This window comes from Podarcis cretensis, assembly GCF_951804945.1.
Source record: "Podarcis cretensis genome assembly, chromosome: Z".
Classification (NCBI taxonomy): Eukaryota; Metazoa; Chordata; class Lepidosauria; order Squamata; family Lacertidae; genus Podarcis; species Podarcis cretensis.
In genome coordinates, this window is record NC_137184.1 from 17,001,142 (window position 1) to 17,017,497 (window position 16,356).

Genomic DNA, 16,356 nt, shown 5'->3' on the forward strand with positions numbered 1-16,356 from the left:
GCTGGAGCAAAGCCACTTCTGCCCTGCGAAAGGAGGTGGTGTTGCAGGCTTCACGCCCCCACCACATGTGTGGCGGCTGGCGCTCAGCCTCCACACGATAGAGGGAATCACCGGCCGCATCACCCCCCAGACAGCCAATTGGCTGGCTCGGGGGGCGTGGCTGCCCTATTTAACACAGGCGTGACCTGGGATCTCCCTCTTCTGCTGCCTCCAGCTGGGACCAATGCCTAAGCCAATACCGCTCATCACCTGTAACCAATAAAGTTGTGGCCTTAATTAGCTCATTAACCTTAATAATTGTGTCATGTGTCATGTGGGGGGGCGGGAACTCGCCATGCAACTGAGCAGCCTTGCCTGGTGCTCTGGTGACCTCCCATCCATACTACCAGAGTGCATTGTATGTGGGGCTGCCCTTGAAGGCAATCTGGAGTGTACAGCTAATGCAGAACGAGGCTGCCAGGCAGATATGTGGGGCAGCCTGAGGAGACCATGGGCCCCCTGAAAATGCTGAAATTACTAGTTCAGTTAGTGTTGTTGCTTTGAACTGTTTTTGCAAAAGCATTTTTAATGATATAGTTACTGATGCGTTTGCTGCCCTGGACTCCTTTGGGAGGAAAGGCAAGATACAAAATTAGTGGTCATGATAGTGGTAGCAACCAAAGTAATAGCCATCTGATTAAGCTCACCAAGTGGCCCCTGGAGGGGCTAGAGTAAAGTGAGGAGCATAGGATCCTACATCGGCTACACTGTAAAGTGATTTGGTGAAGAAGAAAAGACACACACACCCCAATCCGCCACTAAGGGATGTGAGACGTCTTCCACAGCAGTCACTGATGCAAAGCACTAGCCTCTCCTGGGCTGCATTAGAGGGTCTTAGAAGGACATCTAGTGGCAATTTGAGGAATAAACCTTCTCGAAACTGCCTAAAAATTACAGGCAGGCACACATCACAAAATTCAGTGCGGACCCTGATTTGGGGCTTTGTAAAATAGCCCAACTTCAGAGAAGGTGCTACATTGGCTGCTCAGTTCAGCTTGGGGTCTGTCTGAGCCTGTTTCATTTCCCCACTATTCATTATTGGAGGGAGGTGGATTGTGGGGGTGGGAAACTGCAGCTATTCTCCTTATCACAGGACAAAATTTGCAAGCTTGGTGTAGCCCCATCAAATTGCAGATTATGCACACACACCACCACACCACACCCACAAACATAAAAAAAAATTCAGCAGAATTGGATGAAATTTGCAGGCAAGATTGTCCCTTCCAGAGGCACAGTTCTCACCAAATTTCAGAAAAATAGATGCAGTGGTTTTCTTGCAGGGGTAGCCGTTACAGTTTTAGGTTGGGTTAAAACAAAAATACCTAATCTCCCCTAGCATTTTACTAGTCAGTAATCCACAATAATGTCTAATAATTTCAGTGGTTCTACTCTGCATATGACTGGTTGGATAAAACCCAATATTTATATCACACTCTTCAATCAGTAAAAACCATGAGCAATCTTCAACAAAGGGTAATGCTGTGGTACACACAAGAGAGAAAAACTAAGAAAGTTAGAAAGCACTGGATTAAAAACTAGTATCTGCAATCCACTAACCTGGATCCCTTCTATCCTCTCTGTGACGACATATGCATGGTGCATTGCCACAAGCGGCACATTAACACCGGCCATCTTCCCCAAGGATTGGGCCCACACACCTGTTGGGAGAAGGAAGATCTACCATTGGATGACCACAGCAATCAGGGATGCCTTCTGGGCGGGAAAGATTCGTTGATGCACTGAGCTCACATCAGCTTCTGGTTTGCTTGACAAAGGCCATAGCTCTTTGCGTGAAGAAGACTCTACTGGGAAAGTCTCCATCTGAAACCCTGGAGAGCAGCTACCAGGCAGTGTAGAGCTAGAAGGACTAATGGTCTGACTCAGGATAAGGCAGCACACTGGCAGAGCATCTGCTTTGCATGCAGAAGGTCTCAGATTCAGTCCCTAGTGGCATCTCCAGGTAGGGCTGGGAGAGATCCGCTGTCTGAAACCCTGGAAAGCTTCTGCTAGTCAATGTAGACAATGCTAATTGAAATGGACCAAGATAGAAGGAACCCCAATGGATCGTGGTCCTAGAATCTGGAAGGAGGAGACATTTTTCTTACCCATGCAGTTCACCACGCAGGGAGTCTGGATGGTTCCATGGTCTGTCACTACAGCTGCTACCCGTCGGGTTCCCATATCATCCTCCCTTAATTCAATGCCTATCACAGGGCAATTCTCAATCACCTAGACAAAGCAAAGTGGCAAAGAAGCTGCATGTTTTTCATTCCTGCACTTAAACCACCCTTCTTCAAGGAGGCATACACAGTTCTCCCCCCCTCTCCATTTTATCCTCACAACAACCCTGTGAGGTAGGTTAGGATAAGAGACAATTACTGGCTCAAGGTCACCCAGTGAGCTTTATGGCCCTTGTGACTCACCAGAGCTCCTCGGGCGGTGGCTGCCCGGGCAAGGGTCGTACAGGTCCCAGCAGGATCCATCGTGCCATCCTTGGGGACGTAGAGTGTGCCATAGAGGTCATCCACATTCATCAAGGGATACAGGTCTTTTGTTTCCCCAGGCGATAGGACATACGATTCAATACCATAAACTTTACCTAGCTAGAAAGCATATCAAGAGGACAAGTGTCTCACAAAACAACATCCAAGAGACTGACTAGTGGATCAAGCAGAGATCTATCTAGTTCTGTCCTCACAGCAGCCAGCTAAATGCCCCAATAGGAAACCTGCAAGCAGGACCTGAAATGGGACAGAATTAGCTCCTCAGGCCCTCCCTCCTCAATAGAGGAGAGGAACCAGATAGGACTTTTTCTACTTACAGACATGAGCCTTTTGTATTCGTCCAATCTTTGCTTGTTAGAGGCAATGAAGAGGCCACCATTTTGAATCCATCCCGTGTGGAGGCCTGTCTCCTGCTCTAGGTCTTGGCTAACGACGGTACGAGTATGAGCCAATAGTTCAACCTCCACATCACTGGGGCGCAATTGCCACAGCAGGCCTAAGCGAGACAGGAAGGGAAGGAGGTAAACTATTATTCAATATGGATGCAAGGTGGTGTCAGTTTCCATTGTGGCCCAGGTTCGGCACACAAAGCACTGTTTCCATTCCACAATGGTTTGGTTTGCAAACCGAAGACGACAATAGTGAATACCGATTTATATTTGCTGGATCTGTTTCTGTTCCAGACATGGGCCAAGTAAGGCAGCACTGACCATTTTCCCATTCCTGTTTCCATCAGAATTTTCTGGCATCCCTGTTCTTCAATGAGCAGGGGAAATTGGACACTGTGCCACATTTAAGGCATGCATAAACTATCAGCAATCAGGATCTCTTGTCTCTGCCAGGAGAAGGGAGCATCCTCTATGAGCACAGGGATGAAATTCGTCAGAAAAGAACAACTGCCGCTGCCATCCCTCCTGCAGGAGGCAGAAATGGCCATCAACTTGGATGGCTTGAGAACAGGATTCGACAAATTAATGGAGGAGGAGGCAGCTACCAATGGCTACTAGCCATGACGTCTATGTTCTGCCTCCACTGACAGAGGTGGTATGCCTCCAAATACCAGTTGCTAAGAACTGCAGGTGGGCAGAGTGCTGTTGCTTCCAGGACCTGCACAAGCATCTGGTTGGCAACTGTGAAAACAGGATGCTGGACTACTTGGGCCATTGGCCTGATCCAGCAAAGTTCTACTTATGCTCTTAAATTCAGGCATTCTCTGCAGCAGACCCTAAGCTGCAGCGCTGCCTCCCCCACAGAGATGCACCGTGCATCAGGGTCACTGTGAGTGGTGCAGAGACGTGTGAACACCAACCTAAGCTCTTTGGAGAAAAAGCGGGGCTGAAATTTGGTAAAACAAATAAATAAATATTGGAAGCTTTCATTTTTTTGCATTGTAGTTTTTGCCTTCTTACTTTATGGCTGAATCATTGAGCTTTTGTTGGATGTTTTTTTACATTGTAGTTTTGTTTTGTTTGTTTTTACTTTATGATAGATTCATTAAGTTGTTTATTGGACCTGTGGGGGCTTTTTTTTGATAATTTTTGAATATTGTTGTTTTTCTGTTAATTTTTATTACTTCATTCCCCTCCCTAAGATTGAAGAGCAGGTTACAAATACTGTAAATGAATGAATGAATGAATGAATGAATGAATGTACACCACGCATCTGACTGGGTTGCCCCAGCCACTGTGAGCAGCTTCCAGTGGATATGAAAACATAATAAAACATGGGTAGGCAAACTGGCCAGATCCAGCCCTATCACCTTCTAAATGCGGCAGCTAGACTGGTGACTGGGAGCGGCTGCCGAGACCATATAACACCGGTCTTGAAAGACCTACATTGGCTCCCAGTATGTTTCCGAGCAAAATTCAAAGTGTTGGTGCTGACCTTTAAAGCCCTAAACGGCCTCGGTCCAGTATACCTGAAGGAGCGTCTCCACCCCCATCATTCTGCCCGGACGCTGAGGTCCAGCGCCGAGGGCCTTCTGGCGGTTCCCTCATTGCGAGAAGCAAAGCTACAGGGAACCAGGCAGAGGGCCTTCTCGGTAGTGGCGCCCACCCTGTGGAACGCCCTTCCAGCAGATGTCAAAGCGATAAACAACTACCTGACATTCAGAAGACATCTTAAGGCAGCCCTGTTCAGGGAAGTTTTTAACGTGTGATTTTACTGTATTTTTGGTTTTTATGGAAGCCGCCCAGAGTGGCTGGGAAGGCCCAGCCAGATGGGCGGGATATAAATAATAAATTATTATTATTATTATTATTATTATTATTATTAATCTGGCCCGTGAACAATCTGGGAATCAGCGTGCTTTTACACGAGTAGAATGTGTGCTTTTATTTAAAATGCATCTCTGGGTTATTTGTGGGGCATAGGAAATCATTCATTATTTTTTTCCAAAACATAGTCCGGGACCTGATATAGTCCGGTCTGAGGGACAGTGGACCAGCCCCCTGCTGAAAAAGTTTGCTGACCCCTGTAATAAAACATCAAACATTAAAAACTTCCCTTTCCAGGGAGGTTTTTGCCTTCAGATGTCTTCTAAAAGTCAGATAGTTGTTTATTTCCTTGACATCTGATGGGAGGGAGTTCCACAGGGCAGGCACCACTACCAAAAAGGCCCTCTGCCTGGTTCCCTGTAACTTGGCCTCTCACAGTGAGGGAACCGCCAGAAGGCTCTTGGTGCTGGACTTCAATGTCCAGGCAGAATGACAGAGATGGAGACGCTCCTTCAGGTCATATCAGAAATATAACAAATCATCATCATAATCTCTGGCACAGCCAGCAGACAGAGCCTCCACAGACCTCTCCAGAAATCTAATTACATTTCTTTCCCCTTTCCCTTTACCTGCTGTGTGCCAGGTGGTCCCTGAGGTCAAGCGGTCCCTTTCTAGTAAGACAACGTTAGTCACCCCCATCTTAGCAAGATGATAGGTGGTCTGGCACCCTAAGCTGCCTCCGCCCACCACGACCACGTCAGCAGATGCTGGGACTGGCTTGGTGGGCCCTTGGCCCTGAGGGGCCTCTTCCTTCAAGGTCTTCTGATAAGGGACACTCTTTTCAGTCTGCTGGCCTGTCGTCCTGCTGCTAAAGAGTCGTATGTGTCGCCAGGGACATGGCGGTTGGAAGGAAGAGGCAATTCGAAATGCCTGCTTCATGGTGGCCATGGCGATCTGGAGAAGAAAGAAAAGGCGTTGATGCAACTCGCCAATCTATGGAGTCGAAATCCTTCTCATTCCCAAGTCAACGTGTTTAGCCTCAGGGTAGCAGAAGCAAACACTGCTTTATTCCTGTAGTGATTAGGGTGTTAGAAGCAGTTGTAAAGGAAAGGTGATGGAGAGGAGGAAGAAGAGAAACAACTTGGGTGCTTTTCCACTTACATCATTCTCATGGTCATTTAAAGGGTTGGGGTGCTGTAAAATCATACAGCCTAAAATTACCCAGCTGCACCTCTGTTTCTCTCTGAGGAATCCCAGCAAGCTTAAGAAAAAACCCCGAATCCCCCAGAACACATTCTCAAAAACACTGCTCCATATTAAATGAACTATAAATAAGGAAACAAAACTGATATTCATGTTTTAACTTGTATTGGGCTAGACACTTCTTAATTAAGTGTCTTCATTTGGCCAAGCCCTGGGGCAATCCAATTTTGGATAGCACGGTTGCAGGGAGGGGTGTGTGGAAGGGTGGTTCTAGTTGCTGGAGGGTCAGGACAGGGTGTGTCTTTCCCTCATCTGAACTTCAAGCCAGAGAGTCTGCAGGAAGCAGAGGAGGTTCTGTCTCTGCACAGAACCAGGGAGAGGGAAGAGATGCCTAGACTGCTCGACATGCAGAAGCAGAATTCAAAGTCTCCCTGCTTGAAACCCTGGAGAACTGCTGCCAGACATTGTTGACAACACAGTGGCACCTCGGGTTACAGACGCTTCCGGTTACAAACACTTCAGGTTACAGGCTCTGCTAACCCAGAAATAGTACCCCGGGTTAAGAACTTTGCTTCAGGGTGAGAACAGAAATCGTGCAGTGGTGACGCAGCGACAGCAGGAGGCCCCATTAGCTAAAGTGGAGCTTCAGGTTAAGAACAGACCTCCAGAATGAATTAAGTTCTTAACCCGAGGTACCACTGTACTGAGCAATGTGAACCCCAATGGTTTGGACTCTGCGAAAAGCAGCTCCCAGTGTTTTGATAAGAGTTCTGCTATGCTTCCCTTTTCATTAATCATCCATTTGCTTTTATCCTGCCTCTCATTTTGAAATTCTATTATTATTACTGGGTTATATCCAATGTTTGTACTACCTTTAATTGAAATTAATGGCATGACTCACTTAGGCCCATGAATTTTAATGGGTCTGCTTCATGCGAGACAATCCACTATTATTTCATTTATATCCCACCTTTGTTGCCAAGAGCCAGTGGTTAGGAGCTTTGGACTTGCATATGAGAGCTGGCCTGGTTTTATTTCACTGCTCCTAATTCCAAGCTCCAGCGTGCACACCCCACCCCCTCCAGGCTCCTCCACTATTCCATCAGAGTGAGTTTCTTGGAATCCTGCACAGTCAACGAATTCCTCTGTCTTTTGCAGTAGGGACCTGAGACTCTGCTTTTGTAGTAGGGACCTGAGACTCTCATTTGCAACACACACACACACACACACACACACACACACCCTTTCCAATAGATGAAACCTTGTTTGAAAAATAGAAATTTTCCAACACAGCTCTCTGATATGAATATAAACACCACACCTTGAAAGAGACAGAACAGAACAGGGCAAATGCTTAAAATACACATTCCCATTCAATGCAGGAATTTCAGCTATAATATCCATGACAGAAGGCCATCTAACCTCTGTCTAAAAACCTCCAAGGAAGGAGAGTCCACCACCTCCAGAGGGAGTTCATTCCACTACCTAACAGCTCTTACTGTCAGAAAGTTCTTTCTGAAATTGTTGGTACAGGTTCTAACATCCAGAGCAGTAGAAAACAAACTTGTTCCATCTTCCATATAGCAGCTCTTTGGATATTTGAAGAGGGCTATCATATCTCCTCCTCTTTCCAGGCTAAACATCCCCAACTCCCTCAACCATTCCTCATAAGGCTTGGTTGCCAGACCATCAATCATCTTGGTCGCCCTTATTTGCACACCTTCCAGCTACTCAATATCCTTCTTAAACTGTGATGCCCAGAAGTGGACACAGTACTCCAGGTGTGGTCTGACCAAGGCAGAATAGAGCAGTACTATCACTTCCCTGTTGATGCAGCCTAGAATGCATTAGCTTTCCTTGCGGCTGCATCTCACTGTTGACTCATGTTCAGCTTGTGATCCCAAGATCTTTTTCATATGTACTACTCACAAGCCAGTGTCCCCCGTTTTATATTGGCGCATTATATATGCTTGCTTACTGAGACATAAATAAAAAGCTGACTTACAACAGGTCAAAAATAAAGGACTTCTTCGTGCAACAAAGAGTTATGGAACTTGCCTGCAGGAGGCAGGAATGGCCACCAACTTGAACGGCTTTAAAAGAGGATTAGCCCCATTCATGCAGAATAAGGCTATCATGCTTTACACAGTTGATGCATGGAACACATAACATCCACTTCACACACAGCTCATATGCATGCCAAACACCACCCTCAAATGCAACAGAAAATGTTTACCTCTGAAGTCAGGTTGCTGCCGGATTCTTCTCTCTGGCTGCTAGAAGTGCCGGACTGGGCTGTCAACCACGCTGCTATTACACAAAAAAATTAAGCAAGAGTTGAAAGAGGACACCAGAACAGAAGTGAAGGCAGCAGCTGCTGCTGCTATTGGCCAGGGGCTGCTAGTCCCAGAGTCCAGTCAGTGCATTTCTGGGAATGTGGAGTGACGTGTACACAGCTCATGTGCATGGGCATAGCCAAGGGGGAGCAGGCAGGGGCAGCTGCCCACCCCAACCAATAAAAATCTATAAAAATGCATAGCTAACTTAGGTTCTCCCCTGCCAAAAAAAGGCCTGCCCCCCTAACAAAAGTCCTGGCTGTGCCCATGCTCATGTGGACATATCCTGCCTCAGAAGACGAAGCTCCATCTGTGCATCTGTGCTCATTTGGGCAGCAAGCTTTGGCAGAGTCTGGCTTGAAATAGAATCACACAATCCTATGCTCCAATAGGCAAGCACAGATGTTTTTGGCACAATTAACAAAACGAAGGCATGCCTTGCGTTGAACTTTGCACAGTACTAACTTGTGGGATTTGTTGATAGAAAATCTGTTGTCAGTGGCAGCACCGGGGGCGGGGTAGAATTCATGTGGGCACAGCAGGGCAAAGTATATTTGTAAACTAACAGCATGTGTTAATAACCAGCAATGTAAGTAGCAATTGTGGGGGGAAGCAAATTCCTTGTTTAGGGGGGTATTGCCCCCCCCATGCCACACGTTTGTTTTATGTTTGCCATACATCTGGGATTTCCTGGACATATACAGAATACTGCAGTCAGCAGTAGTGTCTGGACTGAAATAGGTTTTTTAAAAAAATAAAATAAAAAAATAAATTAATTAATAACTAATGTCCAGGAAAATCCGGACATATGGCAAAAAAAGCTCAACAATTTTTTTGTTTGATGGTTGTTTAAAGAAACATCAGACAATATCATGCTGGAGGAGAGGTGGCAACTGAATGGATCTCCCCCCAAAAAAAAGAAAAAAGAAAAAAAGAAAGAAAATACATTGGGGAGATATTTGGGGCAGAAGTAGATTTCACAGGAACAGAGACTCATAAATGGCAGTTAATCCAAGTGAATATTTATGCGTTTCCAAAGCTTTATACATAGCACTGGTCAGGTTTTCTAGATTTTTTTTTTATATCACACCTTTTCCTCCACGGAGCATAAAGCGGCGAACATGGTTCTCCCCCTCGCCATGCTACCTTCACAAGAACCCTGAGATGAAGGGCTAGGCTGAGAGAGACAGCGACCGGCCCAATGCCACCCAGTGAGAGTCATGCTGCCGAGTTCGGGATTTGACCCCCTGCTCTCTCCCAACGGTCTACTCTAAACACAGCTACATCAGCCTTCCAATGTACATAGCCACTTTTACAGAGCTCTCTGCCCCACCGAGCTTACAATCTGATTCAGAACTGGAAGGAGGCAACCGAAGGAGAAGAAGAAGAAGGAAAGACAACCAGCAGAAGGAGAAAGAGAAAGAGAAAGAGAAAAAGAGAAAGAAAGAGAGAGAGGGGGGGAGAGAGAGAGAGAGAGTGCAAGTGGCAGTGCATGCGTAAGTGTTCGTGTGAGAGAGAGAGAGGACTATACCTTTGCTTCTTTCTGAGCTCTTTCAACAGCACCACACTTCTCTCCCGCGCCAGCAAACGAGGCAACTTTACAGCCAGAACCATTCCTTGTAAGAACAATCAAATGTGGGCAGTGTCGGCTAGCTGGGCTCTTATTGGACAAGAGACTGGAGAGGGAGGGGTTTGCCACAGTGCAGCTGAGGAAGGAGGGGCTGGCTGTCTTGAAACTGGGTTAAAGAGCCAGACCTACCATAGAGGGGAAAGAGGGGCTCAGGGATCAGCTTCCGAGCTCTACTTTTGCACATTGCGATATTCTGTCGGTTGTAGGCTGTGCATTTTCTGAGCTCTGCAAAAAATCCTGTGCACCAATTAAGGAGGAGACTTTTCCTTTCATTAACGTTTCCTTTATTCTATTTGTAAAAAGTATTTCTATTCCACCCCCTTACAAAACATTAGGGAGCTGTCCAGCAAGGTAGAAAATCTTTAAAAGCAGTGTGAAGCAAGTCTTGAAAACGACTGGCTAGACGAAAAATCTTTTTAAACAAGTGCCTATGGCTGTCAATGTAAGCGAAAGGTCTTCAAGAGTCACCGAAAAGGGAAAAGTTAGAGGCTGCCAGCCGCGTCTCTGCAGGAAGCGTGTTCCATGCAGCATGGGAACAGCAACACCAAACACAGGGCTCCCACGGAAGGTGGGATTGGGCCCTCTTAACAGGGCGGATGACTAACTTGTAAACCGCTTAGAGGTTTTACTACAATCAAGTGATAAACGTTCTTGAATAAAGACATAAATGAAATAATTACCTCCAAGCAGAGCTTTGTGGCACAATAAAGGGCTATCAGTCTTGCAAGCAAAGGGAAAGTTCAAAGTTTCAGAATTTATTTATTTATAAGAATAATTATATTCTGCCATTCATAAAAGAAATCAAAGCTATTTAAAATAGCAGCACCATCCCTGATACAATAAAAATGAATGTAAAATATATCCACTCAGTTGTGTGCATTAGCTTTCTGGAATAGGAAGGTTTTCAGCAGAAGGCACCTGCTGGATTGGGCATGTGAGCCTGCCAATGTTTTCCAAAAGGAGCTGAATTCAGGGCCTTCTCACTGCTTGCTCCCAGACTTTGGAACTCCCTCTCGAAGCCAGACCAGCCTTTTCCTTGTTGTCCTTTGACTGGCAGGTGAGGGTTTTCTTGTTCCAACAAGAGCAATAATTGATTACTATAATGAAAGAGCTGGTGCTGTGCTGTTTTAATTGTAATTTTCTATATGTTTATAATAGTCTGTGTAAAAATTAGTGTGCACATGCGGGGCAGTGGAGAGGAAAAAACAAAATTAAGAACAGAAGCAGAAATATTTTGTTATTGGGGTACAGGAAAGCAAGAAACTCACAGCACAGGACATACATACAGACGTGGTCCTTTCCTGCAACATTCTTCCTGCCCCCATAAAGCTAGGTGATTCTTAAGGAAGAAGGGGGTTGACTGGGAGGGCGGGGGGAGAGGTAAAAAACAAGAGGGAGGAGGGATGTTGGAGTGTAAGGAGAGAGAAACACAGATGACACTCCCCATTTTCTTTTTTTTTTCTTTTTTGAATAAATTTTTATTAGGATTTTTTTAAAAGGTTATAGAGGGGGGGAAAAGAAAATATAAATCAAAACAGAACAACCAAAAAAGAAAAAAAAGAACAATACATAAAAACAAACATCATCCAAAAACAAAAAAGAGAAAAAAAACCAAGTCAAGCCTTTACATCACTTGCTTTCATTCTCTTACTTCCTTGACCTCCTCGCACCTCCCATTTTTGTATTCTAGTTCAATTAGATATTTCAGCAAATCCTTTCCAGCTTTGTTTTTATCTTAATAATTTATCTTAAATACTGTAGTTTTACATTCTCTTCTTTCACCAATTCATTTTTGCTTAATCCTTTATATCTTTTCTGCTAAAACCACATAATTTTATTCCAACATCTTTCTAACATTCCTTAATTTTACAATATTTCTGAAGATAAACTTTAATTTTTTTCCAATCTTCTTCCACTGACTCTTCTCCTTGGTCTCGGATTCTGCCAGTCATCTCAGCCAGTTCCATGTAGTCCATCGCCTTCATCTGCCATTCTTCCCGGGTGGGTAGATCTTGTGTTTTCCAATACTTTGCGATAAGTATTCTTGCTGCTGTTGTGGCGTACATAAAGAAAGTTTTATCCTCCTTTAGCACCAATTGGCCAACCATGCCCAAGAGAAAGGCCTCTGGTTTCTTCTGGAAGGTATATTTAAATACCTTTTTCATTTCATTATAGATCATCTCCCAAAAGGTCTTAATCTTTGGGCATGTCCACCAAAGGTGAAAGAATGTACCTTCAATCTCTTTACATTTCCAACATTTATTATCGGGCAAGTGATAAATTTTTGCAAGCTTGACTGGTGTCATGTACCACCTGTAAATCATGACACTCCCCATTTTCAGGGTTATTTTTACATCTTTCCATATAGGACTGGGGGGACTCAAAAAATGGAGGAAGGTGCTGGTGGGATTTTTTTTGGTGAGAGGGGGGCATTACAAAAAGGCAGAAAAAAGTTACAGGAGGGGACACACATACACTTCCAAGCGTGCACATCATCCAGCTGTTTTGCTGTTTTCTTGCATTTCTCAGTCTCTCTGTGTAAAACCACGGAGATGTTAGTTAGTTAGTTTGTTTGGTTTGTTTGTGTGTGGGAGAGATTTTATTAAGATAAACAGTAGCAGCTAGCAGGCACCATTCAAAAGCCTCAGATGCTGCTTGGAAGAGGACCCGGGAGATGCGAGGAATAGAGAGAAAAGCAGCTGCTTCTGCATATATGTTTTCATTTTATCGTTAAAGCGGGGCAGCAGGTTTTTGTTTTTGTTTTTAAGAGAGAGAGAGAGAGATGCAGGAAGACATGGACTGCAAGTAAATTAAGGGAAGGGAAGGGAAGCTGCAGGTCCCCTAAACATTCCTCAAGTTTCCCCAAGGAGCTGCAGCTCACCGGTTGAAAACCAATGGTTTATTATGCTATGGTCTTAAAGCCTTCAGGCATTAACTAGAGCTAAGTGTCAGGGACTGACTGGATGAAGAGGAGTGGTGGGAGGCACCAACTGGGGAAGCCCCAAGGGAAATCCCAGAGAAGGAAGGCTCAGAGCCGGGGGACTGGCGGTGGGACACTGAGGAGACGTCAGAGGGGGAAGATTGGGAGGGCCTGCTGGATACTGAAGGGACAACAGGGTTCAGTGAGCAGAAGGAACCTGTGACAGGGAGAAGTTCAGACTCTGAGGCTGAGGCAGAAGGGGAGGAGTGTCAAGGGACTGCTGAAGAATCCAGAGAATCTCCCTCTCCTTTTGTGATAAGCTCCTCTCCCCGATGATCTCCAGGAATGCACAGGATAATGAGGAGGTCAGAACAGGGACCGGAGGTGCTCAGACACCGTTTGAGACTTCTTGGGAAACATCTGGGAGAGCAGTCATCTTAGGAGGGGTAGAAGGCAGGCACCTGGCAACTGCTCTATAGGGGAAGACTGGGAAGTGTTGCTGAGTTTCATGTTCTTTGCATAAAGAGTTAACTTCTCATTGTGTGAGATTGTATGGGAAAAATATGGAATAACAGATACAGTCTTGCTTAAAATGTATATAGGAAGTGCAGTGTAAGCGATGGAAGTCAATCAATGAAATTTTATTGTTATTTTCATATTGAGATATTTGTAGAATAAATTTGGAAGAAACTGTTCCAACTTTTCTTTTTTTCTCTTTATTTCTTTTTTTCTCTTTTGTTCCTTTTTCATGTATATGTGCCTATTTGAAGTGTATATGTGTGTATGTATTTGCAGTGTTTTGCTTATATTTTTGTAACAATTATGTTAAATAAAATTTAAATAAAATAAAAAAATAACTTCACAGACAATGGATATCTGTTTCTTTTATTGCTGACCTGCATCTGACTCTAGCCCTGATACAAAACATTCTGGTTATATGAGACTGATATTCATACCACAAATTTTAAGGGGGAGGTTAGGTTGGTAACAGAGCCCGTGTTGCATGCAGAAGGACCCATGTTTAGTCCTGGGCAATTCCAGGTGGGGGGGGGGGGGGAGAGACCTCTGCCTGAACGTCTGTAGAGCTGCTGCCAGTCAGTGTAGATATTGAGCTAGATGTACCTGACTCTGTAGAAGGCAGCTTCTTAGGTGGCTGCTTCCCTGGCAGCAAGACCTCTTGAACTCTATGATCAAGTGAGCAACCTAAGAAGTACCTGGCAGGGGTAGCCTCCACACTGGTGCCTGTTCTCTCCAGTCTTTCACAAGGGGCCTGGCCTGAAAGGGAGAATTTCTTTCTCTCTCTCTCTCTCTCTCTCTCACACACACACACACACACACACACACACACACAACTCCATCTCAGTGTGTACTCGGAAGTGATGCATCTAAATAAGGATATGGTTATTTCTTGAATGTTTCATAACTCTGTGGCTACTATATGATTTGCCCAATCACCAGCATGAGCAAGCAGTTACCAAAGGGTGATTGGCTGAAGGGTGATTGGATAGCAGAGCAGGTAGAAGAGACACCCACCCACCCTGCTTTAACTCATGCAGGATTCTTGGCAGTAGCTGACAAAGAGAGAGAGAGAGAGAGTTCTGAGAACCAGATGGAGATATCTGGAGGGCCACTTTTGCCCCTGAACCTGAGATTTAGTTTGGGGTGCTTTTCATTAGGGAAAAACACCAAAAGGGGCAGGCACTGTGGTGAAAACCAGCATTCATATCAGAAGAGAAATTGTTCCATAGATTACTTATCTGTTTGGAGTGTCAGACTGGGGAAATCAATAGTTCAGACACCTGACACACAAGTTGGTTGAGGGTCTCTCTTTGCTGAAGTTGCAGCACTGAAGTGAACCTTCCAGGACACAAGCCTGGGCAGTGTGTATGGAGCTCATGGGCTGCCCAGATGACCAGATCCCCCTCTTGGGCTCACTGATGGGGTCCAAAGGAGAGCAGAGCAATACGTTAGGCACCAACTTGGTTACAGGAGTTGCTCAAAGGAGGCGTACAAGGTGCCAGCCAACCGCTTTAGGGACTCCACTCCAGATTTGTGGTGGAAAAGTGGGATACAAATGTAAAATAAAATAAGTGAGGAGCATATGATGTTTTTACTCGGGTGCTACTGGGGAGTTTTGTCTGATGCAAATCAACAGTTCAGCATTTCTTTAGGAGAACATGAAAGTTTATTTATATAGCTACCTCCATTGGAAATTTGACTTTAACTATTTGCCATTAAACTTCAGGGTGGAGGTGGCAAAATATCTCTCTTTGGCCTTACTAAAAATGCATTTTCTCTCTCTCAAATCTTTTGTGAAGGGTCTGAGGGGGAGAGAATTTGGCACATAACCCTGTCTTCTGTATCCAAACCCTGCCAGCTGTGGGAAGACAGGGACCTTCAGTGTCCACAACTGCCTCATAGAGGCATGACCTACTGAGAAGAGTTGCTGTGTTCATTAGGCCTGGCACTCCTGAGCACACCTTGTTTCTTCTAAGGAAGAGTAAACTTCACTTGCTCTATGTGATTTATTGCTGGCTCGCTCCTAACACCACAGAAAGGGTTGGGGGACATTCCATGGTCTATGGTCACCCAGCTGTACCCCTGTTGTCTGAGGAAACCCCAAGCAAGCTTAAGAGAAACACCAGGATCTCCTTTTCAAAAAACAATTCTCTGTATTAAAGTGTGAGGCCACTAAATCCACCACGTTTTAAATTGTATGCACCAAACGTCTCCTAAATGAGTTTCTCCTTTTGGCCAAGTCTAGAGGCAACACAATTTTGCAGGGAAGGGTTTGAAGAAAAAATAATAATCTGTGACTCTAGTTACTGAAGCCTCATAGGGGAATGCCTCTTAAATAGATGCATTCTTCCATTTATTGTATGCAACAGAATCATGGAATTGTAGAGTTGGAAGGGACCCAAAGAGTAATCTAATTCAACCCCCTGTAGAGAATTCTACTTCTTAAAGTGGGATTATTGGCCATGATGGCTGCAGCTGATATTAGGTGAAGTCCAATAAATATGGTTCCCCACCCCTGATGTAAAAGGCGGCACTCCACTCTCACAAGAGAGTGCTTCTTCTAAAATAGGGACTTTTTCCCATTTCCTGCATGCAAGAGGAGAAATGCTGCCTCTTAGATCAGGACTAGGACAGGTGTGGCCCTCCAGATGTTGCTGAACTAGAACTCCTATCATCTGTGACTATTAGCCATACTGGCTGCTGGAAGTCTGGCTATATATGGAGGGCACCATGTTGCCTCCCTCTGCTTTAGATCATATCCCACAACTGTGCCAAGATTCTGAGAAAGACACGCAGGTGATGGGAGCATCTGTGTGTCTCAAGCAGCAGCTCTACCATTCCTGTTTGCCTGACAATCACAATCGCAAATGGATTGTCAGTTCCTCTCCCATCTATAAACCAGACTTCACATGATCTTACATAATCTCCCATCTTCCATCCGGCCCCAATTCAGGGGTAGTGCAAAAAGAACCAAACAAGAACAAACAAA

General features: G+C 45.0%; 1 protein-coding gene across 1 annotated transcript in view; it reads right to left on the reverse strand.

Annotated features, from left to right (window-relative positions):
• SARDH (sarcosine dehydrogenase) overlaps window positions 1-9,922 on the reverse strand; it is a 48,661-nt gene extending 38,739 nt beyond the window's left edge. The window contains exons 1-7 of the mRNA XM_079961259.1: window positions 9,830-9,922; window positions 8,199-8,272; window positions 5,389-5,713; window positions 2,861-3,039; window positions 2,463-2,642; window positions 2,145-2,268; window positions 1,597-1,697 (exon numbers count right to left, since the gene is read on the reverse strand). Of these exons, the coding sequence (XP_079817385.1) occupies window positions 1,597-1,697; window positions 2,145-2,268; window positions 2,463-2,642; window positions 2,861-3,039; window positions 5,389-5,707 (903 nt within the window). The 5' untranslated portion in view covers window positions 5,708-5,713; window positions 8,199-8,272; window positions 9,830-9,922. The remainder of the gene's footprint in view (window positions 1-1,596; window positions 1,698-2,144; window positions 2,269-2,462; window positions 2,643-2,860; window positions 3,040-5,388; window positions 5,714-8,198; window positions 8,273-9,829) is intronic.
• Between the last annotated feature and the right edge of the window lie 6,434 nt (window positions 9,923-16,356).